Raw genomic sequence first — 25,288 nt, 5'->3', positions numbered from 1 at the left:
CCCGCCGACCATCCACGTCGGCACTGGCCGTGGCGGGCCGGCTATTTCGGCAATTAGATGGATCAATGCTTACGGCCCGAACGAAGTCGGATTACCAACAATTTCGGCAGCTTGTATACGCGGAAACCTCCTTTTGTCGTTTTGCTACAGAGATCTTCCATCAAATAATCCATTCCGGCGTGGATGGTAGAAGGATCTCTTGCACACAATTGGGTCATTGCTAATTATATAGGTCCTCACTGACCTATACTTCTTATCAAAAGATTGACATCGGACCACGTCCAAATACAGTTCTTTCATTCAATTAAGTGTATTATATACTACACCAGAATTCATAAGCGTATCGACAAGAATCATGACTGTCCCTGCACCAACAGCGCGCCGGTGGTGGCACGAGCCATTCTCGGTCGTCCAAACGAATCTCCGCGAGATTGACGCGGAAATGGACGTCGAGGCCGTGGCCAACTGGATCAAAGGCTTCGGTGCAACGGCTTGGCTTTGTGGAGTGGGCGGTATACAGGCCCAATACCCATCTGAACTGTCTTTTCAGATGCGCAATCCACACTTGGCCGAGAGGACCAGTGGTGACCTTGTCGGCGATGCTCTCGCCGCAGCCCATACCAGTGGGCTTAAGTTCCTTGCCCGCATGGATTTCTCCAAGATTGCCCCCCACGTGGCTGCCGAGCATCCGGAGTGGTGCTATGTCTCCCCGCTGGGTAATATTCAGGAACATACAGCCGGACTCGTCTCGGTTTGCCCTTCTGGTGGTTACTATCAAGAACGGATTTTCGATATCCTCCAAGAAGTAACGGAACGCTACAACATTGATGGGTTGTTCTTCAACTGGGCCACCATGAACGAGGAAGACTATCACAAGGTGTACCATGGTGTCTGCCATTGCGTGAACTGCCAGTCGTTATGGCTCGATTTTGCACAAGGCCTTGAACTTCCAAAAGGACCCCAAGACACCAACTACGGGATCTGGCTTATCTTCAGTCGCAAGATCATAGATGGTATCACCGCAAAGATACGCACTTTCATTGCTGAAAGGCTCCCGCAAACGGCCCTGATCAGGGGGGAAACAGCTGATATTATCTACCAAGAGTCAAACAACGAGATTGGCCGAGACTTCTGGCATCATTCAACCTCTGAATGGATCAGTTCTTGGATATCTTACCGACCAAACGTACCTGTATTAGCGAACTCGACGTGTTTTCTTGATATGAGGTACCGCATGGCTGGAGAAGAGCCTGCCCAATTTGCCCAGTACTTGCTTCAGTGTATTTCTCGTGGGGGTACGCCCTCTACTTACATGATGGGAACGCCAGGAAAGATTCCATACCCCTGCTTGGACATCGCGAGAGATATCACGCAGTTCCATTCTCGACATCATGATACATACCGCAACTTCATACCTTGCGCCCTCACTGGGCTTGTCCGGCCAAGCCGCGGATGGATGACAGGGAAGACCTACCAGCAATCCGTATCCGAGTTCAGGGGAATATACTCGGCCTTGCAAGAGATGCATATTCCTTTCGATGTAGTAGCACTCGAGCATCTATCTGGATTGGAGGCAAATTCGAGTCTTTCCCGGTATCGAAACCTGATACTACCCGATCTCGGTCACGTTCCCATGGAATACGCCAGTATTTTCGATCGCTGGGTCGATCAAACATGCGGTACTTTGATTTGTACAGGATCTTCGGGTCAAGAGGAAGCAGGCTCAATTCAAATCAAGTGCCTTCCCGTCCGTCGACGCCGCGCTGTTGTTGCCGAGGGCAAGCTATTGTGGTCTTCATACGTAGCGCCACCTCAGAAGAAGAAGGGGATTCACTACTACAATGGTCCTACAATCCCTCTCTTTGGGGCTGCTAGCTATTTCGAGTGGAAGGAAGAGAGTGTGAAGTATTATAAGATACTCTCCCGCGCACCGTTCGCCCCCCCTGAAAAGGCCTACGGTAATATCGAGATCGACCAGCCAGGCTACGGTATGGCACCATATGGTTCTGGCAAATGCTGCTTGATTCCTTTTACCGTTGGAAGGGGATATCGAGAGACCGGACTTAGTTGTCAGCGTGACTTCTTCCTGCAAGTGTTCAGACAGCACGCCACACCCGAGAGGCTCACTTTTCACCTTGCTGAACAGGTTGAAATCACTATGCATCGCAGCGGTGACAGGATTGTCCTTCACTTGGTTAATATGTCTGGCGCTCGGAAGCTTAACTTTGGTGCTCATATTCCGATTACGCAGGGCTCGATTCAGATAACAGGTGATTCTCATAACGTATCGGCAGAAGCCTTGAGGAGAGGTCAGAAGCTAGAGATAAATGATGGAACGATTACCTTGCCAGAACTAGATTTGTTTGAAGTAGTAGTTATTGAGGGTCTTTTGTAAAAGTTATTATTATTACTATTATTTAAATAAATCTTTTAATTAAGTTAGTTTTATATTATAATAACTATATTTAAAAGTCTGTTTTTAATAAATAGAATTCAAGTTACTAAGTGTTTATATTAAATTTAATAACCTGCAACGTTTTACTCTAGCCTTGAAAAATATTTACAAAATACTCAGGTTAAAGGCTATGATATCTCTTTGCCTTACAAGAGGGGCTCTTTGGCAGCGCAATAGCAGTTTTGGTATCGGCCTCAACAGTCTTGATAGCCTTCACAGCAGTTTCAAGAGTAGAATGTTCTTGAGGGAAGAAGCTGTTGAGCGCGTCGACGGAAGTGGCCGGAGTGGCAACAGGTGTAACCTCGTCGGCAGCAGCAGAGGTACCAGAGGGAGCAGGATTGTTGATGGGGTCAGTTACATCAGCTACAGCAGAAGTATTAGCCGCGGTCTCAGCCTCAGCAGGGACGGGAGTCTCAACAGGAGCGGTAGCTTGAGCCTTTGACTCTCCGGCGGAGTCGGCCATGCGGGGCCTGATAGCGGCGACACCGGGGAAGAAGGAGGCTCGGATGGTAGGGATCGCAATGGATACAGTGAGACCAAGGCCATTCTCAATCTCTCCATCCATGGTCTGAGTGGCAGCACTGGCAGCATCAACAGTCTGGGTAGTTGTGTAAGCACCGCCATCGCCCTCTTTGAGACAGGCTCCGGAGCCGTAAGCGTTCTTGCACACGTGCTCGACGGTATCGCCCTTGTTGCTTCCAACAGTGAAGTCATCGACCTGCATGTCAGTGCAGGGGACATCAGCGGGGCAGTTGAACTTGATAGGGCCTCTCTGGTGGCCGTCGGCGCAGGTTCCGGACCAGCCGGAGAAGGTCATGTTGGTGTAGAGAATACCGTCACCAGCGATGGGCTTCATGGAGCTCCACTCGGCATCGAGGTCGAGCGTGTAGGCGTTGGAGTGGCCAGCGAAGTTCTTTAGGGCAACATTGTTGACAGTGCCGCTGCCGCCGTAAGACTTGAACATGTACATCTGGTTGGAACGCTGGGTGTAGATGTTGTTGTACTCGATATCATGAATATCTAGTCTAGATTAGCATTGATCGGGCAAGCGAGATGGGAGTAACAATCACCAGTGTCGGTGGCCAGGGAGCCCATGGCACAACCTCCAGACCAGTTGCAGAAGATGTTCTCGATCAAGAGGTGGTCAGAGGGGTTCTTGACGGTGACACACTCGTCCTTGTTGCTGACTTCAACATCGTGGATACTAAGAGAACGTTAGCATAGCTCAACACCTAAGAAGTGTGAAGAGGTATTACTGGATGTTTGTTCCCCAAACGTCGATACCATCGAGACCACCTCGAGCACCTCCGTGAATGGCCATGTTGTACACTTCACCATCGGAGCAGGTGTCTATAGAAAAGTGGAATGCGGGCGCTTGCTTCTGTCAATAGCATTACTGATTGGGGGGCGGGAATACTCACAGTCGACCAGAGCAACGTCATGGATAGAGAAGCTCTTGACGTCGGCGAATCGAAGGATACGGGGGCCATATTCATCCTCTGCTTTACGTCAGTGTCTTGAATAAGAACCATGCGCACATTTTGAACATACTCTGGTGGAACTCATATCCATAACCCTGGATAGCTCCCTTGGAGGTGCTGCTGTAGAACTCGAAGTCCTCCAGATGCTTGAACATTAACATGTTGCCTCCATCAGTGCTTTTCAATATTAGCAGGAGTTTAGTTTTGTCTCTAGCACGAGACAAACTTACCCAATTCGGTAAATAATTCCGTCAAGACGGAATGACATGGGAGTCGAAGAAGTCAGTGTCAACCAGGTACCTAGACCGTAGTCGCCCTCTGGGACGTAGACTTCTCCACCACCAGTTCTGCAATCATTCCAAGCCTTCTGAATCGCTGGACCGTTATCAGTCTTGGCATCCGCCTTCGCACCGTAGTCGGCAATGTTGCAAGTCTTGACCGCGGCCTTGGCCGAAGGAGTAGTGAGAGGTCCAACCTTTCCGCTCAGCTGTGCAACAGCCTGAACGGCGGAACCAACGGCAATCAATGCCGAAACAAATGAGTGATGCATAGTGAAAGAAAAAGAAAAAGAGTGTGGACAAAAATACGTGCAAGTAAACGACAGTAATGGGACCCAAGGAAACAGAAGCGACAGAAACACAAAAAGATCTACAATGTGCTTCCGGGGTCCCGTTTACAGGTATTTAAACCACCGCATACTATATTTGTTGGGGCTGCGCAAGCTACAGGGAAACCGTTCGTAATTCTGCAAGCTAGAGTATGATATTAATGAGAAATGATCCGATATTAATGAGGGTCATTTTACTGTGGGTTGCGTCTCCTGATGACAGGGTTCGTGAAACAACCCAAGTTTTGGTCGATCAAATTGGGAAAACCCACCAATAAGCGCTTAGAATAATCGGGTAAAAGATGCCGTAGTGCGTGGTTGCTCAAACATGACATCTAGATAGCCTTGACTCATCTAAATGAGGGCCATCATTGACTCTGGATAGTGGCGTAGCATACAATTTGATCGGAAATCGGATCGGAAAAGGCACAGGATAACGCACGTTTTAGCTGTGAGCCGCAGGCTGGTCAGGTGCCTCGTTGTGATTTTCACCATGGAACTAAGGTATGTAGAGACTGAGGGAGTGAACATAGACACAAACAAAAAAATACTGCCTTTTCAAGACTGAGGCTTGGAATGGTTTAGATGGCTTTCCTTATCTAGCTTAATTACTTTTTAAGATCTAGCTAATGTTAGTAGATATAATAGCATAGCACCAGAGAGAGTATTTCAGTGTATATAGATTTTAAATTTAATATTATTAAGGTTAATAAAGAGGGCTAACTATAATATAATATTCTCTGTTTTTCAATCTATTATCTATGCACCCAGACTGCCTATAGCAGGAGTCCCAGAAGCCCAACAAATGGGCCATTGCGATTGGCGAAAGAGCCTTACTCTACAATCTAAATATAACCTTACTTCAGCCACAATGATCTGCAGGTTTCTAAGCTGCTCTGTTCAAACTCTGTGCATCACACATCTGCTTATATATACCGTTCTGGCTGACGAGTTCTTCATGCGTGCCAGCTTCCACGATTCTTCCCTGATAGAAGACACAGATCTTATCAGCATCACGAATTGTTGACAGACGATGGGCAACTGCGATAGTGATGCGATCTCCACTGGCAGCAACGCTCATCAAGGCCTTCTGCACGACTCTCTCAGACTCGGTATCAAGTGCTGAAGTCGCTTCGTCTAGCAAGATGATACTAGGGTTACGGATAAGAGCGCGCGCGATGGCAATTCTTTGTCTCTGTCCTCCTGAAAGCTGGCTACCTCCCTGGCCACATAGGGTGTTGAGACCCTCAGGAAGAGAGCTCACGAAGTCCCACGCGTTGGCGGCACGGCAAGCTGCTTCCAGAGCATCATCCTTGACAAGGGCCTGTTCGTCGGGACCAATGTCGAGTCCAGCTGCAATGTTCTCGCGAATACTCTCAGGAAACAGGGCGGGTTCCTGTTGGACGAGAGCTACCCTGTTGCGGTAAAGACGAGGACTGATATCAGTGAGAGCAGCTGAGCCGTCGATGTTGATCGCGCCACTTGTGGGGTCGTAGAAGCGCTCGAGAAGAGATACCATGGTACTCTTTCCACAGCCAGATGACCCAACAAAGGCTACAAATTGACCACGGTCAATCTGAGAAAGGTTAACATGGTTCTATTTGTTTCTAGTTGAGTACTCACAGTGAGAGACAAGCCTTTGATGACTCGTTTTTCAGGAGCGAGGGGGTAAGAGAACTGAATATTTTGAAAGTCAATTGAACTTCCGCCATTGGCAGGGCCCTTGTCATTATTGTCATCAGTTTCTCGGATGATTGGCTGCAGACCAGTGAGCCAAAAGTAGTAATTGGCGGCGGAGTTGGCCTTGGTGAAACCTGACTCATTGTATTAGAGATGCTGGGGCGTCCAGGACAGGATATACTAACTGCTTGAAAAGCTGAAGATTGTACCGGCGGCTTGACCGGAAAAGAAGACACCCAAGAATGATATGATGAACTGGGGAAAGGTAATTTCTCCTTGAGAGACGAGCTTTGACCCAAACCTGAGACAGTCAGTCACACTCTGCTTTATGAGAGATACCTAGGAACTTACCAGAATCCCAGCGCGAGAATGAAGAACTCAACGGACTGAGTCAAAGAGAACCAAATCATCATGTGAAACAGGGGCTTTGTCGAACCCCAAACCGCGCTATCAAGCTCCGCAGTATACTTAGTCAGAATGCTCTTCTCAATAGCAAGCGACGAGACCGTGCGGATGGCATTGACACTCTCAGATGCTATCGAAGCGCTCGTTGAGAATCTCCCATCAATACCAGCATTTAACTTTGTCTCAAGGCGAATGCGGGCAAAACCAGCGAGCAAAAGAGGAGGCATGCCAGCGAAAACACCAACGAGGCCAAGCTTCCAAGCGTAAGCAAGAGCAAGAATGCTGCTTGCAATGATGTTAATGATACATTGGAAGGCCAATGCCACGTTGAACCCCATGAGTTCTAATACAGCCTGTGACTGAGAATCGATGCGGCTGACAAGGGCGCCAATGGTGTTCTCTGGTCTGTCGAAAAACCGAAGATCTTGTCTCAGCATACTGCGGAAAAGCCCTTCTCTGACATTATGGCTGAGAGTCTACTTCAAGTTAGCGAGGTATTTATTTGGCATGTTGCGCCAGACTTACCTGAGCAATAATGCTCGAAATCCAACCCATAACGAAAAACACAATCAAGCTCCCCAGACCAATGACAAAGTACATCAAAGACACAAAGTCGCCACCCTTGGTTAAGTTAGAGGATGTAAAGACATCCATAACTTTAGAAAGTAGTAAGGTTTGTCCAGGGTAGACAGCAGCTACATCGTTTGGTTAGATATTTCATGACTGAAAGCGGTTATGGCTGTCGAAACTTACCTCCAGCAGCACAGGCAATGGATATAATCACGAAGCAAGTCCTGAGCTCAGGAGCTGACTTGATCATCTTCCAAATGGTATGTAAAAGCCCTGTGGATTTATAGAGACTGAAATCTTCCCTCTCGATCTGAGAGGTGATGTCCTCGTTGACCGCAGAATTGTATTTGGCGAGTGACTGAACTGGCTCTATTACCTCAGTAGATGCTGTTGACTCCTCGTCCGAGGTCTCGATACCCAAGTTCTGTTTGTTAGTAGACAAATCCTGGGCCTGCACGAGCTTGGCGTAGGTGCCGTCGAGGGCTACAAGGTCGTCATGCTTTCCCTGCTCAACAATTTTGCCCTTGGACATAACCACAATGTTATCGGCGTCTCGGATAGTGGCAAGCTTATGGGCAATCACCAGTGTGGTTCTGTTTCTAGAGGCACTGTTGAGTGCCTTTTGGACAATACCTTCAGAGTGCGGATCGAGGGCTGAGGTAGCTTCGTCTAGTAAGAGGATGGAAGGGTCGGAAACTATACTTCGAGCGATGGCAATTCTTTGCTTCTGTCCTCCTGAGAGGAGTCCACCTCTCTCGCCGATGCGTGTTTCGTATTGCTCTGGAAGGTTTTGGATGAATTCGTCTGCGAAGGCAAGCTTGGCCGCAAATTTCACCCGTTCTTCTTGGTTTTGTCTTGTCTCGTTCTCCCAAGGAGTACCAACGAGGCCATTGACGATGTTCTCAAAAACGGTTCCGTTGAACAGAACAGGTTCCTAGGTAATGTTGGCGTTAGCCCCAAGGCATCACTTTTAGGGTCATCGAACACACCTGTTGGACAAGTCGCATTGTAGTACGAAGCCAGGTGACACTTAGATCTTTCAGGCTGGTTCCGTCAAGCATAATGTCACCAGAGGCGGGGTTGTACCATCTTTCCAGAAGGCCAATGATTGTACTTTTTCCTGAGCCACTAGCACCCTATCGAAATGTTAACTCTCCTTCTGGTACTGTATTCAGTAAGAAATAAAGGGGAAAAGGTATGCCATACCACTAAAGCTGTAACCTTTCCAGCCGGGATGTTGAGAGAAAAGTCATCGAGGACCCAAGTGTCTGGCCGTGTTGGGTAACTGAAGGAAACTGATTTGATGTCGATGACACCAGAAACTTTGGTGGGCTTCTGGCCTGACTCGTCGAGCGGGTTGATATTCGAGGCCCTGTCGATTAAAGCGAAAAGCTCTGCAGCACCGGTACCGGCACGAACAAAGGAAGAGATGTTTGGAGCGATGCCATTGATCGATGTAGATCCAATAACAACGGAGAAGAGGACACTTTTGACGGTCAGCAAACAGCAAAGTTAAAAGCATGGACAGATCCGGGGAAAAGACTTACGTGAAAACGGTGCCGATACCATCCACTTCCCCACGGGCAATCATCCTAATTCCCTGCCAAAATGCAAGACCCATACCAGCATAAATTACAAAATACTGCCAGGCGAACATGACGCCGTATACACCAGACTTCTTGCGGCATAGCTGTCGGGAGGTATCGAGGAGGGATGTGTATTTGTGCGTAATTCTCGGCTCAAGGTTGAAGGCTTTGATGGTGCGGATACCCGCGAATGATGTTTCGGCGTATTGAGCGGCTTGGGAGAGTAGCTTCAAGTTCTTGCCGTCAATACCAGCGTCGATCGTAGCCATGGTGCCAATCACCAGCATGATCGCCGGCATGATGCAGATAAGAATGAGGGTGAGCTTCCAATAACTGATGAAAGCAATGATAAAAGACGCGATAAAAGTAGTCAAAGACACAAAGAAGAGCCCCAGCTTGTCTGCGATGCCGGACTGGATCAACTTTCCATTGGAAGTGCCTTGCATGGCGATAGACCCCGAGGTTCCATGATCGAAATAGCTGATTTCTTGACTAAGGGCTGCTCGCAGGTATGATTGGCGGATGTTGTTCGTGACGCGCAAGGAAACAAAGGTGAATAGCGTCGAGTAAATATATGTACATCCTAGCCGAGCGATACCGATATAAACAAAGTAGAGTCTGGGACCACGTTAGATGGGTGCAGGGAGTACGTGTGGCGCGGATAGTTACGATCTCTTGCTGATATCGGCCATGAAGCCGTCAGGATCAGTGGCGATACGCGCGGGATTGCCCATGACATCCATCAGCTCTCCTATAACGAGGTTCATCATCGCCATGGCCACGCCAGAGCCGATAGCGGCGAGGACGGCAATGATTTCGAGGACGCAATCGAGGGGCTGACAGTAGGTGAAGATGCGCTGTGATTATTACAATCAGTATTCTCGTTGACTCAAATTGTGTCGAGAAGGGCATTCATTCTTACCAGAAATGCAGCAAATCCAGACGTTGGCTTCTTATCAGACTGATCAGAGTTGTCTAGCTGATCTGCCGCAGTCGCATCCGCGACTTTATCGGTTTTCTCCATACTGATAGGGATACAAGATCAAGAAGGTAATTTGCTGTGGGCTCAAAGACTTAAACACGTATTGGACAGAAGGAAAAAGAAAGATACAAGGAAAAGGCGGATGTCGCTGTGTGGCTTAGAACAGTGGAAGAAAGGAGCGTAAGGAACAACAAACAGCTTGAAATGCCTGTCGCCAATAAGGAAAGAGGCAAACAAATACATGCGAATGTGCTCGGTTTTAGCCATCAGCCAAGATTCATCCATAGTCGTATACCTTTTCTGTGGCCTCTGTAGTGCGGTGCGGCATGCCAAGAGGCCGTCACCGCGATAGCAGTATCTCAGTTACCATCTCGGAGAGCGGACTGCCAAGATTCCATGTACCGTCCTTTCGCCTCACTCTAGCCCTATCCTGGTATAGACTCAGTTGAATTGGAAAGATGATTGGTCCAGTGAACAAGACCCATAACTCGTAGCTTAGCGTTGGTCTTAAGCTTTGACTGCTGTATCCGTAATGCTCAAGGTCTTCGGCTTGCGGACCTCTTAACTTCCCTCCTCCGCCATCATCTTGAACCAATTTGGAGCATTTCTGGAAGCCTATCCTACCAGAATGGCTGCTGAAATGGATGATTCCTCCCCCTTATCGAGTCAGGGAGCAAATCATATCCCTCAGGACGAACAGCATGACGGCATCAGTGGCGTCCCTTTGTCCACAATCTCAGCAAGTCCCCTGCAAATCAAACACTGCTTCTTCTGCTGACCAAATCAGTGTGATCGATGCCGCCGCAGAAAGGTACGCATCCATCCGCCTTTCAATACAGTCAATTGTAGGTTTTTTTGGTTAATTTAGAACGTCGTTCTAGGTGCGCTGCGACCGGAGACATCCGTGTGCCTACTGCGTCCGCACAGATAACCTCTGTACGTATCCGCTTAGGCACAAGCCCAAGGAAAGGCGACAACGGTTTTTTATTTCAGAAATATAGTAAGTACACACACAAAACTCATCCGTGTTTTTCCCTCACTTAAATCTCTTAGCGAGAGAAAGATTGATGATATCGCGCAAAAACTCGCAGAGCTTGGCAATGCCTTGGGAGCTGGTCAAAACTCAACCCAACATGTTGTACCCGCAGCTACCTCATCAAAGATACCATCGCACCCAACATCGACTGCATGTCTCGCACCAATAGCCCAAGCAACGTCTCCATCACCTAACCATGGCGTTGGGAGCCAGCTTCTCACTCCAAGGTTGGAACATCAGGGAGAATCTTCTCTTTCAGCTCAAGCCGCTTTTGCCAATGAATTTCTTGAAGATGCTATCATCAACAAGCCGAATGGCATCGATATCGCTGCTGAGATGTCATCCGTTCTGCAGTCTTTGAGGCAGGCTTTGGGGAGGAATTCTAACCAACAGGAACACGACTACCTGTATCCTCATGCTAGAGCACTTGAATCGGGACATGATCTGCGCAACCTCCCTATGCCACCTGTCGACAAAGCTTTCATCTGCCTCAGAATGGCCAAAGGTATTAGCCGTGCCTTTGGAATTTTATTTCCTTGCTCAATGCTTACAATTTTGTGATAGAAAACCCCAGAGTTCGGTTTTTTTGGGACAGCGAAGCTACTTCTTTCACTGACGTTTTCCTCAAGGTGTACTCGCCGGGAGAAGTTACTCATGCTGACCTCATCTCTGTCAATGCGGGACTCTATTGGCTTTTTAGACAATGCAAACAAATCGCCACAGATTCATGCCAAAAGGCTGACCTCGAGGTGCAAGCTGTCATCTGCCGAGACAATCTCGAGACTATACTATCTAACCTGCCTTTCCATCAACCTTGCAATATCGAGACTGCCAGTTCAATGATGATAGCTGTAGGTAGGACTGATGATTTGTTCTGATATCATGCTAAATCATCCCAGAGCATATACTGCCTCGAAACCTGCAAGCCATCTGCGGCATGGGACTTTATTGCAACTGCGTCACACCTGAGCCAGACGCTAGGCTTACATAGCAAGATTGCAATGGCTAGCGATCCTCCAAACCTCCGAATGACCAAGATCAGGATATTTTGGCTAGTTTACGTGCAAGAAAAGGGTCTTTCCCTCCGACTTGGTCGATCGTCAACTATTCACGACGGCGATATCACTATTCCGGTTCCCAGCATAGAGTCGAGACCAGAGATAGGCTATTTTGGTCAACTAGACAAGATGAAAGAATTAGCATATTTACAAGGCAAGATTTACGACCAACTCTACAGTTCTGCTGCCTTGGCACAGCCTCAGAATGTTAGAACCACTAGGGCAAGAGGTCTTGCATCAGAGCTTGAAGTGCACACAAATAGAATGCTGCCTAGCGATGTATGTATGCGCAAAGCCCGATTACCGCTTCTAAGAGGGGCGAGTCGATATTCCTGGCGATATCTTGCTGATAAGTCTACAGAAGCTCTACCTAGATGCGCTGCGCCAGGCTACTAGCAACGAATTTCTCAAGGCTTTCCTCTGCACTACCAAGGTGCTTCACTTATCCCTCTTTTGCCTTATCTTCAGAGCCATACCTGCCGAGGCAAACCAGGGTACTATGCTTGGAAGGGAGTGCATTGATAGTGCTCACAAGGCCCTTGAAGCACACAAGGAATGGATGTCTGTCGTGGCTGAACTACAAGATGACTTCCTAGAGAGTTATGTAAACTTGCATGTATCCCCAAGTCTGGCTTAATACTTCTATCACTGACCGTTATTCTTTACAGGGCTCTCATACATTCACCCTTCGTTCCATTCATTGTCGTATTTTGTCACATTATCGAGACTTGCGACAAGAACGGCCTCAATCTGCTCGAAAGTGTCATCAAGACATTAGAACCTGCCACAGGCTCTGCTTTCTCATCTGGAGCAAGGAAAGAGTTTCATCTGTTTAAAGCTTTGTACGACGCCGCTCGTAACTACCTTGAAGCTAGGTTGAGCAAGGTGAATATTGGCTTCGGCTCGTGGGAAAATGCGTCTTCCTCCGCACACGTACCATCACCATCTCATCAACAGCTTGCCCTGCTTACACCAACGTCCAACTTGCCAAGCTCACAGACTTCCGTAGGCAGATCATTAGATGGGACAGCTGAGTGGATGACTCAGCACTTCGAGGTGCCTGGTGGCATGGATACCGAGATCGACCAGTATGGCGCACAGCTTGGAAATTGGCTGCATATGAATAATCAGATGACGAAGGCTCTAGAAGATAGCTACTTTTGGGATAACTTAGCGTAAGAGAAATAGAGGAACTTCAAAAGGGATTATAAACAAAATATTCTTTTTAACGATTAATAGTTTAACTTCCTATATTCCCAAGTATGTATAAATTCATACATTAATAGTTAAACTTTCAGTAAGAATAGTAAATCCAGCAAGCAAAAATATAAATATCTAAATGAAGAATACTGCCGCTTCAATGCCCTGTTGTCAGTTCAACTTTGCCTGTTGGAAATAGCCATCTCTTGCGCTGAGTGACACTAAGAGAAGGCGTCTCGAAGAGAATGACATATTCTGGACCAACATTCCTCGTAGATGATCTGCGCCCCCGAAGTCCTCTCCTTCGGTTTGTTTGAAAATCCATGAGTACCGCCTTGGAATTCGTGGAAAATAACTTCCTTGCCGCTTTTCGCAAGGTTTTGGGCGTAACTGAAGCCCTCCTCTTTGAGGCAATCGAGGCTACCGGTGAACAGTACAGCAGGTGGAACATCTAGTTCACGGAGCAGGTCTACACCAGCAGCGACGGGAGATACAAAGATGTCGTCCTTGCAGACTTTTGGCGGCAAATACGACCGCTCCATTGCCATGGCCATCCAAGCGGGTAGGCTTTCCTTCTGGGCACCAATTGTGGACCGGGCGAGCCTAAGATCGTACGGCAAGCACAGTTCAAGGCTGGGATAAAGCATGAAATGTAAAACCTGCTTAAAAGCCAGTGGTAAGCCCTTTCTAAAGATGGAGCAAGGGCCACTTCGAAAGGATACTAATAGAGATAAAGCTGCTGTCAAATTGCCACCGGCAGAATTTCCTCCAATCGCGACCCGGCGGGGATCAATATGGATGCCTTCATGGGCAGCCGAGCACGTCAGGGCCCACTGCAGCGCTCCATATGCTTGCAACAAAGCGTGAGGGTAAGGGTATCTGGGCGCTTTGGCGTAATCGACCGACATGACAATGGCTCCGGTCTGTGCTGGTTTTAGGTCTGAGTGATCTCTGGGCGTATTGTAGGCTACACACCTGTTCAACAATTCGACGGTTATTTAACCGTCCATCCTTAGGATGTCCTAGGACAAAGCCACCGCCTTCCAGAACTAACACCAGTGGATGTTTTGTTTGGATTTCGTCCACAGGTCGGGGTAGCCACACGTTACAGATCACATACCCCGCTCCCAATCCCGGGGTGCTGATTTTAACTTCCAGATCATGACCTTCGTTTGGACCGGTCAGATATGCTATGAGCTTGCGAAGAGTCCAGGTGACGCAGCTGAGGTAGATTCGAAAGAGAAAGGGCCATTCTTGCCCATCTTTTACGGTAGGTATGCTAACACGGCCCTGCTCAGTTATCATAATGTGAGGAAGGTGTTGAAGAGATCTGAGCTGAAATATAAGTAAACAAGTGGGAATCAAGCGCAGTAATTCCACTTAATAAGTTCGGTTGGGATTGGCACTAACTTACGTCAGTGTGCTGACACGGTAGACCAGTGTTATGTGTACCCGGGGGAGTATATATAAGATGCACAAAATCAACATGAATGGTTGAACTCCCTGTAAGAATAGCAATTATAGCAAGCAAAAATATATATATCTAGATAAAGAATACCGCCGCTTCAATGTCCTGGTCAATTGACTCCCATTGCCTCCCGGATTCGCGCACAAAGAGCAGATGCAATTGGCTCCCTCATCATCGTGAAGTGGTTGGCGTTTTCAATCGCCAGTGTGCTGATGTTGCTGGGACCAATGAACTCATCCCAACCATTAGGTCCAAAGTCCTCCCTGTTATTCAAAAGCCAATTCATACCACGAGGATCGTCAGGCTGTGCCTCTGGACGGGGGTCATCAGGGTTCTTGCACACGCCGTCCGCGGCCCAGATGATGGTCGTCTTGGGCGCCATGCCATGCTCGAATGGTTCAGGCACGTACCTATCCAAGGCCTCGATGAAGACACAGAAGTGCTGGAAGAGCCAGTCAGGCGGTGCTTGAGCTTCCTCGCCCATCTCAAAAGCACCGAAAATACCTGACTTTTCGAGGAAGTCATACATACGCTTTGGCAGCTTACCGAGACCAACAGGGTTGGGGGAGTCAATCAGGATGAGGCTCTCAACTACCTCTCCCTCGGAGACAAGCTGTCGAGCGGCGTCAAAGGCTGAGACACCTCCTGCTGACCAACCGGCAAGATGGTAAGGGCCTTGAGGTTGGCGTCGACGCACTTCGTTCAAGTAAGAGCCTGTGATGTCCTGGAGGGCACAATTGAACTCATGGGGCTTGGTGAGGTATGGGCTGTTCAGTCCAATCACTCTCATGTCTGGCGAAATGGACGGGAGAGTGACATAAGAGGTTGCTGAGCCGGCTCCATCGGGGAACAGAAAGAGTGTTCGGGAACAGTGCTTGGTGCCCTGCAGGATTGTAGAGGTTGAGCGAGGTATCTCGGCCACGACAGGCTTGACGTCCTCGTCGAGAGCAACAATATCATCACCGTGATCACTGGGGGATGTTGAAGCGGCTGTAGATGCGGAACTCTCTGCCTCTGAGTTTGAGCTTGAGAAGTCTTGGTCGTTGGCTCCAAGGAAGGATTTGAGATCCAGGACTGTTGAGAACTCGTAGAACTGCGCCGCGGGTATGTCCAAGTCGAGTTCCTCACGGAAGTTGCCCAGAATGGTCAATGACATGAGTGAGTCTACTCCTAGATCAGCCAAGAGGGTAGAATCAGTGAGCTGAGAGATGTCTACGCCAATCTCATCGGCAATGATCTCAAGGGCCTTCTGAACAAGACCGGAAGCAGAACCAGCAGGCGAGTCTGTTGGCTCGGGTGGCGATACAGTGCCAACACTATGGTTAGTAGTAGATGGAGGAGTTAGAACAGCGTGTCTAACCGGCTCGGGAGCAACGTGCTTGACAGTAGCGGACTTGGACTTCGAACCAGACGGCTTGGGAAGAAGCATCTCCAGTACCTTACGAGCGACCTTCTTGAAGGTGACGCCGCCACAGATACCGATGATCTTACCATCACGAAGCACATGAACATCGCCACTGTAAGTTGAGTCGTCAGAGCCAGCTGCCTGCATCTTGACGTATGTCTGGTAGTTCACGTCGCACTGGTAGGGCTCGACCAAACGAAGGGAGCGCCAGCCATGATTGATGTAGACGTGATCATCAAGGTCCAAGCTATCGCTGCAGTTCATGATGAAGCCTGTGATGTGACCCAAACTGTCGCAGCAGTACGGGTTGAGGGCAAAGGTATCCTTGCCAGATGGCATCAAGACCTTGCCAGTTCCTTCGAGACCTTCACTATCAAACCAGACCTGCTCGATGCCTTGGAAAGCAGACCCGTACTGGACCGAGTTGGAGAAAATCTTGTATAAGAGACCACGGCGCATCATGTGAGCAGTTCCATCACCAGCGCCTTGAACAAGCTGTTTGATACCTCTCTGAATGAGGTAAGCATTACTCTGCCAGCTTTCGCGGTGAGACTGTGGATTCTCGACCGCTACATCGCAGACTGCGTGGAGAGTGGTCTGCTTTCCGCTTGCATTGACGCTAAAGATACGGACTGAACCATGCATGGTAGTCCAGTCCAGATCAAGCGATGCTCGGAACAGCTGAGGGCCGGTCTCTCCCACGATGAGAGCCTTCTCGACAGCCATGTTGTTGATGGAGGGTAGGTTAGTCTGCGGGTCAAGCCCGCGGTTCTGGATCAGGTGCTTCGCCAAGGTAAATGCTATGTCGGCAAAGAGGGTCTGCAAATTGTAAATTCAGTGATGCAATCCAACAGAAGTATGTAAAAGAGGGGGCTTACCGAAGGGGCCATAGTCAAACCGTTGACACGATGGTTTTGCGCAATAGTGAGGAGAGACGTGTCATGCATATCAGACTCGATCGTGATAGAGCTTCTCTTGTCGCCATGAACCTGCTCAATGACATTGTGCACAGAATCGCTGAGCCTCAGTGCCCTCGCCTGTACAGGTGCACCAACTTGAGAGTTCTCAACGGGAGCATCACCCTTGGTAAGACACCAGCTGTACTTGTACTGCATCCAATAATTCGCAAGCTGCCAACTATACTTCGGAAGCTGAAGGACATTTTGAGATGAAGCAAAGTCACGATGATACTCGTCCCAGTTGATAGAAAAGCCAGCTAAATGCAAAGCGCAGAGAGAGTCCGCAAGGGTCTTGAAGTGGTCCTCCTTGCGGCGGAGAGAAGCAAGGCATCGAAATTCTTGTCCGATGATCGACTTGACCATTCTCGTGAGGATGGGGTGCGCTCCAATCTCTATACACATGCCACTTCGGTCCATGATACCTTGCGCCTCAGCCATCTGAACAGCACCCAAGAAGTCAACTGTCTCACGACAATGGCGTCTGATGTACTGTGGACCGAGTGTATCGCCGGTGAGGAGCGTGCGCAACAGAGGCGAAACGATGGGGAGCTTGGGCTCGTGGAACTCGACCTGAGATGCCAATTCTTCGAGATCGTCAAGAATGGGATCAACCTGAGACGAATGGAAGGCAAAGGGAATTTCCAGCTTGTGAAGCTTGTAGCCAGCCTGGGTCAGCTTTCCACAGAGGGCCTCGATATCCGCGTTGGGACCGCTCAGTACGGTGTCTTCGGTGCCGTTGACACAAGCAATCTCAACCTTCACGTCAGGGGAAATCTGCTGCCTCAGGTCATCTGCTGCCGCTTTGACAGCGACCATGCCGTGGGTGTAAGCAGTGCACTTCTTGTCAAGAAGCGCTGCCCTATGACCACAGAGGAAGATAGCATCGTTGACACTGAGGACTCCTGAAATCTGGAGAGCAGCGTATTCACCCAGACTGTGTCCAACGACATACTGCGGAATGATGCCGAGGCTGATCCAGAAACGGGCCAATGCGATCTGGATGATGCAAGTTCCCAACTGCACAACAACTGCAGAAAGGTCCTCAACAGGAGTCGTGCCATGGATGAGTGGAAGAACAGATGGGAGACCCTGGAGAGTTGCGATGGAGTCAAGTTGATGAATGTCTGAGCGGAAAGATGAGAAGCTCTTGTAGTATCCATTGGCCATGGCGGTCTCTTGTGCCCCCTGTCCAGTGAAGAGGAAGCCGACCTTTGGTGACACTGCGGGAATGCCCTTGACTTGCCCGGCTGTGGCGGCAGCGTTAAGAAGAGACTTCCTCAAGTCATCGAGACTGTTGGTGACAAAGGCAACTCGTCGACTGTGGTGCACACGTCGTGCTGTAGTGGTATACGAGAGCTGAGAAAGGAGCTCGCCTTCCGGAGCCCAAGAGTTTGCGATGAAAGCTTCAAGAGTCTTCAAGTTCTCCTCCAGAGCTTTGGGAGACCGTGCCGAAACAGCCACGACATGCTCAGTCCGAGGGTCTCCATCTTGATGATGTAGGGTTGGATGAACAGCAGGGCCATCTTCGATCAGCAAGGACGTGTTTCCACCAGCAGCAGAGAAGTTGTTGATCAACACTCTCCGCTTACCGTTCTCAGGTCGAGACCAGTCCACGCTGTCCTTCTGAGCGATACGAACACCACGATGGTCAAGGTCTTTGGGAAACCCTTGGTTGATCTTGGTCTTGATGCCGCAATGAGGAGGAATCGTGTTCTTCTGCATCATGAGCAACACCTTGATGATGGCAAGAACTCCAGAGGCAGATTCAGCGTGTCCGACATTTGCTTTGACTGAGCCGAGATACAAGCTCTTGTCTCGTGGACGACTGTGATCGAAAGCAAAAGAGTTAAGGACTGAACGCATCTCAACAGCATCGCCAGCTTGAGTACCTGTGCCGTGCATCTCGACGTAACTAACATCGTGAGGGTGGATTCCGGTCTCGTTCAAGAGCTTCTTGAACAGATACTCCTGAGCATCTGCGAGAGGTCTAGTGATAGAGACAGACTCTGCTGAGTGATTGGTGTGCGCTCCCAAGATGACTCCAAAAATGGGATCGCTATCGGCGATAGCGTCTGGCAGACGCTTGAGAATCAAGGTGCCGATTCCATCAGCTCGGCAGTAACCATCCGCACCATCGTCAAAGGCCTTGCAGTTGCCCGTACGGGAAAGGAAATGGCCGCGATCGAGGCCTGCAAAATTGTCGGGGTTCGTCATCACATTAGTTCCGCCAGCAATTGCAGTATCGCAGTCCCTGTTCTTCAACGACGTAATCGCGAGATTGATGGCGGCGAGACTAGAAGAGCAAGCGGTGTCAACAGCGATACTAGGGCCCGTGAACTTGAAGAAGTAGTTGACCCTGCCAGGAATAAAGGCACGATTGGCTCCGGGAATGTAGTAGGTATCGACATCCTGCGAAGAGTTCACCTCGCCCCAATCGTTACTCGTCGTGCCGTAGTAGACGCCCACGCGGTTTCGCTGGGTTGACGGAGTTCGGTCAGGCACAACTCCAGCCATCTCGAGAGCTTCATAAGCTGTGAGAAGGGCAAGGCGCTGTGCTGGATCAGTCTGCATGGCTTCCTTTGGCGACATGTGGAAGAACTGAGTGTCAAAGTAGCCTGCGGACTTCAACCAACACCCGTACTGGACTTGACTGGTGTTCTTGCGCTGGCCGGTTGGATCGTAGTGGTCGCGAGCAAAGCGTTCCTCGGGGACTGGTTTGTGGACGTCGAGACCGCGTATCAGCAGATCCCAAAACTCGTCGAGGTTATCAGCCTCTGGGAACCGCCCGCTGAAGCCGATTATGGCGATCTTGTTCTCATCACCGGGAGCAAGCCGTGGTTCAGCTCGATCTTTGACCAGGCTCTCCAAGGTTGGCCCAATGTGTGTCGTGGCGCCTCTCTTGGCCAGCCAGTCAACTAGGCTGCAAACAGTTGTCTGCGCATTGACCGGTATGAAAGTGGCGTCGGTACCAGGAACGATTTCGAGTAGAGCATCGGTGACGAGATCCATGCGGATTTGTTGAGAAAGAGCACTTCTCAAAACATCCTCGAGGAGACTTCCAAAGGACAACTGGTCTAAGCGAGACCCCGAGGCGCAGGAGATGATGGGAATGAGCATCTTGTTCTCTCCACATGCAATGTCTTCGAGAATTGATGCGAGAACATGCTCCAGACTGGACGCTGAGTATGCCAAAGAGTTATGGTAGGGGCCGTAGATGGGAGCCGGATACAACCTCTTTCCAGAGAAAGTATCAAGAGCCTTCAGCGAGTCGAGGATAGCTGGAGGGCCACTGATCGTTGTGAAGCCAGGACCGATAGCGCTGATGTAGGGACGCGTGCTGAAAGTAAGATTCTGGGGCAATAGATGAGTACTACTCAAATCTCGAAGCGCTAGGGCTCTCGAACTCACTTTTTCCTTGGAGAATTCTTGTAGAGCTTCTGAGATAAGCTCTTCCTGATTCGAAGACAGGATCATAGACCAGCTTGAAGGTGTCGAGTAACCAAGGTTTTCGGCTCTTCTGCGAACGTGCATTCCCAGTCTGAAAGCAACAGTAGCAGCCTCAACACCTAGCTTTGAGATTTCGAAAACATCCTTCGCGCAGCTGACAGCAGTGGCTGCAAGGCCACCTGTGCAGATACCGAGTAGAAGGGACGGGGATGCTGATGGGTGTTGTTTATCCGAACGGGCCAGATAGCTTCAATTCAGTCAGCAAAACTTGGACTTTAGCGTTCTCATTTCTCTGACTTACTCAATGTAGTATCCGATTTCGTAGATGCACACGAAAGCACTGTCCAGAGCCGCATGAGGTTCGCTCCTCCGAACGCCCTCCAAGAGCAAGCTGAGACTCTCAGCCTCGGGAATCGATTTTCTCTCTATAGATGAAAGTGAAACAATCTCGCGTCGGACTGCCAGGAACGCCTCGCCAAGGAAAGAGGTAAGAAGTGCATTATCTTTCACGCGTAAAAGAGCTTGCAGTTTATCAAGAACGGGAGAACTTTGATCGCCAAAGACATACACATCTGCTGAGGACGCCATCGTGAAGGATGGCAAGAAAGTAGCTGTTGAAAGCAGTAACAAAGGAGCAATGTCTGATGTGTTCACGCTTTTCTTGCCAAGACGTGTCTGGCTTATACCATAGAGAATCAAACCTGCATAATCCTTTCTGGCAATTCGTAAGCATCTAGCTGACAGGCTAATGCAGCCCGAGATTTGCCAGTATTGGTTCCGCGCTTCTGCGAAAATATCCGTATTGGTTGGCATGGGTGCGCCAAAGTCAGTATAGCGCCTAATTACGCCACGCAGGGTCAGATCAGACGTGAGCTCCGAAGAGGTCCGAATTGTTTATTTTACAGGGGCAGCTGAAACGCAGGGTGGCGTAGCAGATGCCGTCAACCGAGAACCAATGAGGTCAAGAGCAGAGTGATGCAGAAATACACGACTCTCTGAAGGCGGATTGGATTCTGATCTGAAGCTGGTAGGTGACTCGAAACTCGATATTCCTATAGAATCACTATCCATGTTTTCTCATTGACATCAATACTGTAACAGCTTGATATTCTATAATTCTACAGCTGAATGTTAAACTTGACCTGGTACAGAAGCTGATAATCATAAGTGACCTAGACGGTCATGTTCGAGTTTGTAGTCACAGGGAAGCAGGTAACCAAGTATTGTGAAAAATGCGCAATAGCGGCTATACACATGCGAACTGAATGTTTCGAGTAGTTATGCGTTATCACTGACCTACAGGAAGCGCTTGAGAGACATGGGTGTAACGAGTAACAGTTGGTTTGGGTTTGATATCGAACAATACTTCTGAGAGCCATTCTAAGAACCAACTTCAACGACTCCAGTGGCTGCCTGCACTGGATTTCGAAGGCTCGCAAAATCATTTCGCTGATCAGAGCCTTGGATACTCGCAGCCGGCTTACTCTCCTCCTTTTCTTCCGCCTCCTTGACCCCCTTCGCTACCTTTTGACGCCTTACCATCTCTTCCTGTGCCTCCTTGACAGCCCTGTTGTAAAGATGTCCTCTAGCCGTGAGCTCGACATCCTCCAGGTACGGCGCAGCGGAAAGTGCCATGAATGCACGTAGAAGCCAATCTTCGTTACTGAGCTTCAGCATGTCCTTGACCAGAGTAGTTGCAGGTCCTGGGGTGCACAAGAGCGCCTTGCCAACCATCTGAGATCTCTCGAGGGCTGTAGTAGCTGGCTGAGCTCGCTCTTGAGCATAGCTTGCCAGCACAGACTTGACAGCCTCTTTGGACAGCTTCTCACCAGACTGGCATGCCTTTCGGGCTTCCATGAGGTTGTTGACGAAGACGGCACATGACTCTATGGCTTGGTTGGCGCCTTGTCCACCAGCTGGTGTTGTCTTACAAGCTGCATCGCCAACAATGACAGCGCGATCGGTGTGCCATCCTTTCGCGACACCTTCCTCAACACCAATCTTGACCGCCACTACGCGGTTCTTGTAGATCTCTCCAAACTTCAACTTTGGAGTGACCTGTGTATGAGCAACACTTTGACATAGAGCCTCGGCTTCAGCTTCAGTGTATCGTGGGGCCTGAGACAGTGGGACGTTCTCGCCGAGGTTCTCAAAGACAAACCAGAATACAATACCGTCTTTACCGGTGAAGCCGATGACTGTTTGTTTCTCTCGGTAGACAGCAAATCGTTCACCGGGAGCGATGCCTTCAGTAGGTGCTGACATTCCATACACGGTAGAGCAGGCAACGCTGATGTCTAGACATATTTTAGTGAGAGTTCACGGGAATCAACTCGACACAAAACTCACAATCATCCGCAGTTAATCCTTCAGGCAATTTAGAGTCAATGTGTGTACGGACAGCGCTTCGCACGCCATCGGCACCAACAACAATGTCTGCTGTAAGAGACAAGCCGTCGGTTGTTGTCACAGTGACATGGTCATCGCTCTCCTCGATTGAAGCCACGCGTGCTGAAGTTTTGACACATTCTGTCCGCTGAATATGTCGTACCATGATGGGTAGTAACTTGCGGCGTTCAATAAAGGCAACAGGATATCCGATTCTTAATACAAATTAGACAACAGTCAAGGTGAACAGAAAGTCAATTATACGAACCTCTCACGGTATTGACCCATGGCATTAGAATCAGACATCAAGTTACCCTCACTGTCATAAGAGAACCACTTCTCAAGGGGTATAGTCGCCTTCTCGATGTCCTCAACGAGGCCCAGTTGGTCTAGGATACGCAGTCCATTTGGCTGCAGACCAATACCAGCGCCTCTATCAGACTCAAGAGTATCGCGTCCCTCGAGGAGGAAATAGCTTATACCGAGTTTCTCGAACATCAGCGCGAGAGTGACTCCGGCTATTCCTCCTCCAGCGATGATGACTTCATAATGTGGCGTGGGTTTGGCCATGGTGAGCTGGCGATCAATATAGATAGTGAGATGGAGTAGAATATTCTCTGAGTCAGAATTATCTCAGGTTACAAGCTTTCAGAGGAGAATAATCAAGTTGTCGTGTCCTCTAGGGTGATGTTGATTATTTGAGTAGGACGCGCTTCACTAATTTAGGCAATACATAAGCACTGGCCGAAGATATCCGAATTTTAGAAGTCGCCTCATCCACGCATTATAACACGCGCATTCATCGGAGGACTTCGGACTTCCAAAACGGGTAGGACGCTGAATCTACTTACTTATCCACTATTACAGTTGTATTCAAATGGCACCACTTTATAGACTTGATAAGCCTCTATTGATTTCCATGTTCTGGACATCTCAGCAACAGCAATTCAACATTATCTTTCTTGTCTTGACATTTACCAATTACATCGTCCAACATGGTTTCAAACGGCATTTCCAATGGTACCAATGGTATCAATGGTATCAATGGTATCAATGGTATCAATGGTATCAATGGTATCAATGGTATCAATGGTATCAATGGTATCAATGGTGCCAACGGTACTAAAGGTACTAATGGCGTCAATGGGCATGCCGCTTTGTCCCCCCTAGAGGTCTTAGTCCAGGACCTCAACAAGCAGACCACCACCTTGAACGGATACCTCCGAGCCAACAAACTTCCCGAGCCTAGCTTCGAGCGGGATGCACCCATTATCAACTTATCCCCAGACGCTCCTGAAGAGGCGCAGGTTGCCAAAGAGAAGCTCCTCGATAGTGCATTGCAAATCTTCCAGCTTGTCTCTGGCCCTGGCGAGTACTTGCAAAATGTCATCACAGGTGTAAGCATACCATGGTACACAATTCCTGTAACTTTTAATGACCATTATAGTATCACTACATGGAAATCCTCCGATGGATGAGCCACTTCAAGATCTTTGAGCTTGTACCCTTGGAGGGTAAGATCTCATACACAGAATTGGCTTCCAAAGCTGGCGTATCTGAGCTACGGCTCAAGACACTCGCCCGCATGGGCATGACGAACCGCCTCTTTGCTGAGCCTGAGCCAGGCTTCATCGCTCACTCGGCTACGTCAGCCGCTTTGGTGACCAACACCAGATTCTCTGACCAGAGAGTCTGGATGACAAGCATCATTGCCCCAGTCATTGCGTCGATGGTAACCGCCCATGAGAGATGGCCTGACAGTACAGCTCCTAATAAGGCAGCTTTCAATGCCGCTTTTAACACTGATCTTCGCATGTATGAGTACATCGCCAAGCAGCCTGAGGTCTACAAGCTCTTTGGCCGTGTTATGGATGCGATTGCCACTAGCCCCAAGAGCGACTTGAAGCATCTCGTTAGCGGCTTTGACTGGGCAGGACTTGGCAAGGCTAACGTTGTTGATGTAAGTCTCCTCCACTTCTCGATCTGTTACAGAAGGCTAACTATCTCGGGAAAGATTGGAGGCAATATTGGGCATAGCTGCGTGAAGCTGGCCGAGGCGTTCCCTGATCTTAGCTTCATCATCCAAGACATTCCTCACGTTGTCGAGGAGGGCGCCAAGGTCATCAAGGAGAACAACGAGGCCAGCATTGCCGAGCGTATCCAATTCCAAGAATACGACTTCTTCCAGAAGCAGCCAGTAGTAGGTGCTGATGTCTACCTCTTGCGCCAGATCTTTCACAACTGGGACTTTGAGAACTCTGTCAAGATCCTCAAGAACACAGTTGAGTCCATGGGTCATAACTCGCATGTGTTGATCATGGACTTTGTTGTCCCTGAGCCTGGCACCGTCTCGTCTGTGAATGAGCGTGTTCTTCGGTCTCGCGATGTGGGTATGATGCAGCTGTTTAACTCTCTTGAACGAGACCTTGAGGGCTGGAAGGCGATTTTGGAAGCAGTGGACTCAAGGCTCAAGATTAATGCTGTCAACACACCTTATGGTAGCTTCATGTCGGTGATTGATGTTGTTCTAGTGTAGGGGGGTACCAGATTTGGTTACAAGA

The 25,288-nt window shown here is 49.1% G+C and overlaps 8 protein-coding genes across 8 annotated transcripts; 3 read left to right on the top strand and 5 right to left on the bottom strand.

The window, feature by feature from the left end:
- Nucleotides 1-181: 181 nt before the first annotated feature.
- Nucleotides 182-2,395, top strand: BKA55DRAFT_725300 (glycosyl hydrolase 6-domain-containing protein; the record flags this gene model as incomplete). Its single annotated transcript, XM_046201104.1, has 1 exon — nt 182-2,395. Exon 1 carries the CDS (start codon nt 356-358, stop codon nt 2,393-2,395), a length of 2,040 nt encoding a protein of 679 aa, XP_046050693.1. The 5' UTR covers nt 182-355.
- A 181-nt stretch (nt 2,396-2,576) lies between these two features.
- On the bottom strand, nt 2,577-4,559 carry BKA55DRAFT_725296 (pectin lyase fold/virulence factor; the record flags this gene model as incomplete). The annotated part of the gene is made up of 7 exons (XM_046201103.1): nt 4,167-4,559; nt 4,007-4,113; nt 3,877-3,954; nt 3,712-3,829; nt 3,526-3,659; nt 2,757-3,475; nt 2,577-2,666 (listed from the first exon to the last, which is right to left on the bottom strand). Exons 1-7 carry the CDS (start codon nt 4,484-4,486, stop codon nt 2,577-2,579), a joined length of 1,566 nt encoding a protein of 521 aa, XP_046050692.1. The 5' UTR covers nt 4,487-4,559.
- An 870-nt stretch (nt 4,560-5,429) lies between these two features.
- Nucleotides 5,430-9,808, bottom strand: BKA55DRAFT_640200 (multidrug resistance protein 1, 2, 3; the record flags this gene model as incomplete). Its single annotated transcript, XM_046197122.1, has 11 exons — nt 5,430-6,119; nt 6,167-6,357; nt 6,409-6,524; nt 6,575-7,104; nt 7,154-7,323; nt 7,382-8,132; nt 8,188-8,334; nt 8,405-8,684; nt 8,746-9,402; nt 9,454-9,641; nt 9,707-9,808. 11 exons carry the CDS (start codon nt 9,806-9,808, stop codon nt 5,430-5,432), a joined length of 3,822 nt encoding a protein of 1,273 aa, XP_046050691.1.
- A 536-nt stretch (nt 9,809-10,344) lies between these two features.
- Nucleotides 10,345-13,064, top strand: BKA55DRAFT_640199 (putative fungal-specific transcription factor). The gene is made up of 8 exons (XM_046197121.1): nt 10,345-10,505; nt 10,554-10,577; nt 10,648-10,766; nt 10,820-11,307; nt 11,367-11,653; nt 11,702-12,139; nt 12,222-12,472; nt 12,529-13,064. The coding sequence occupies exons 1-8, from the start codon at nt 10,395-10,397 to the stop codon at nt 13,037-13,039; spliced, it is 2,229 nt and encodes a 742-aa protein (XP_046050690.1). The 5' UTR covers nt 10,345-10,394; the 3' UTR covers nt 13,040-13,064.
- Nucleotides 13,065-13,068: 4 nt separating this feature from the next.
- BKA55DRAFT_640196 (alpha/beta hydrolase fold-domain-containing protein) lies at nt 13,069-14,400 on the bottom strand. Its single transcript, XM_046197120.1, has 2 exons — nt 14,036-14,400; nt 13,069-13,983 (listed from the first exon to the last, which is right to left on the bottom strand). The coding sequence occupies exons 1-2, from the start codon at nt 14,363-14,365 to the stop codon at nt 13,282-13,284; spliced, it is 1,032 nt and encodes a 343-aa protein (XP_046050689.1). The 5' UTR covers nt 14,366-14,400; the 3' UTR covers nt 13,069-13,281.
- Nucleotides 14,401-14,563: 163 nt separating this feature from the next.
- BKA55DRAFT_725277 (polyketide synthase) lies at nt 14,564-20,927 on the bottom strand (the record flags this gene model as incomplete). Its single annotated transcript, XM_046201102.1, has 4 exons — nt 14,564-16,752; nt 16,812-20,243; nt 20,301-20,493; nt 20,641-20,927. 4 exons carry the CDS (start codon nt 20,925-20,927, stop codon nt 14,638-14,640), a joined length of 6,027 nt encoding a protein of 2,008 aa, XP_046050688.1. The 3' UTR covers nt 14,564-14,637.
- A 667-nt stretch (nt 20,928-21,594) lies between these two features.
- On the bottom strand, nt 21,595-23,567 carry BKA55DRAFT_611290 (FAD-dependent monooxygenase). Its single transcript, XM_046196660.1, has 3 exons — nt 22,996-23,567; nt 22,689-22,942; nt 21,595-22,636 (listed from the first exon to the last, which is right to left on the bottom strand). Exons 1-3 carry the CDS (start codon nt 23,295-23,297, stop codon nt 21,720-21,722), a joined length of 1,473 nt encoding a protein of 490 aa, XP_046050687.1. The 5' UTR covers nt 23,298-23,567; the 3' UTR covers nt 21,595-21,719.
- A 155-nt stretch (nt 23,568-23,722) lies between these two features.
- BKA55DRAFT_508732 (O-methyltransferase) lies at nt 23,723-25,263 on the top strand (the record flags this gene model as incomplete). Its single annotated transcript, XM_046187461.1, has 3 exons — nt 23,723-24,124; nt 24,175-24,687; nt 24,742-25,263. 3 exons carry the CDS (start codon nt 23,723-23,725, stop codon nt 25,261-25,263), a joined length of 1,437 nt encoding a protein of 478 aa, XP_046050686.1.
- Nucleotides 25,264-25,288: the final 25 nt, after the last annotated feature.

Source organism: Fusarium redolens (assembly GCF_020744475.1).
Source record: "Fusarium redolens strain MPI-CAGE-AT-0023 chromosome Unknown BKA55scaffold_6, whole genome shotgun sequence".
Taxonomy (NCBI): Eukaryota; Fungi; Ascomycota; class Sordariomycetes; order Hypocreales; family Nectriaceae; genus Fusarium; species Fusarium redolens.
This window is presented reverse-complemented; position numbering and strand designations above follow the sequence as displayed.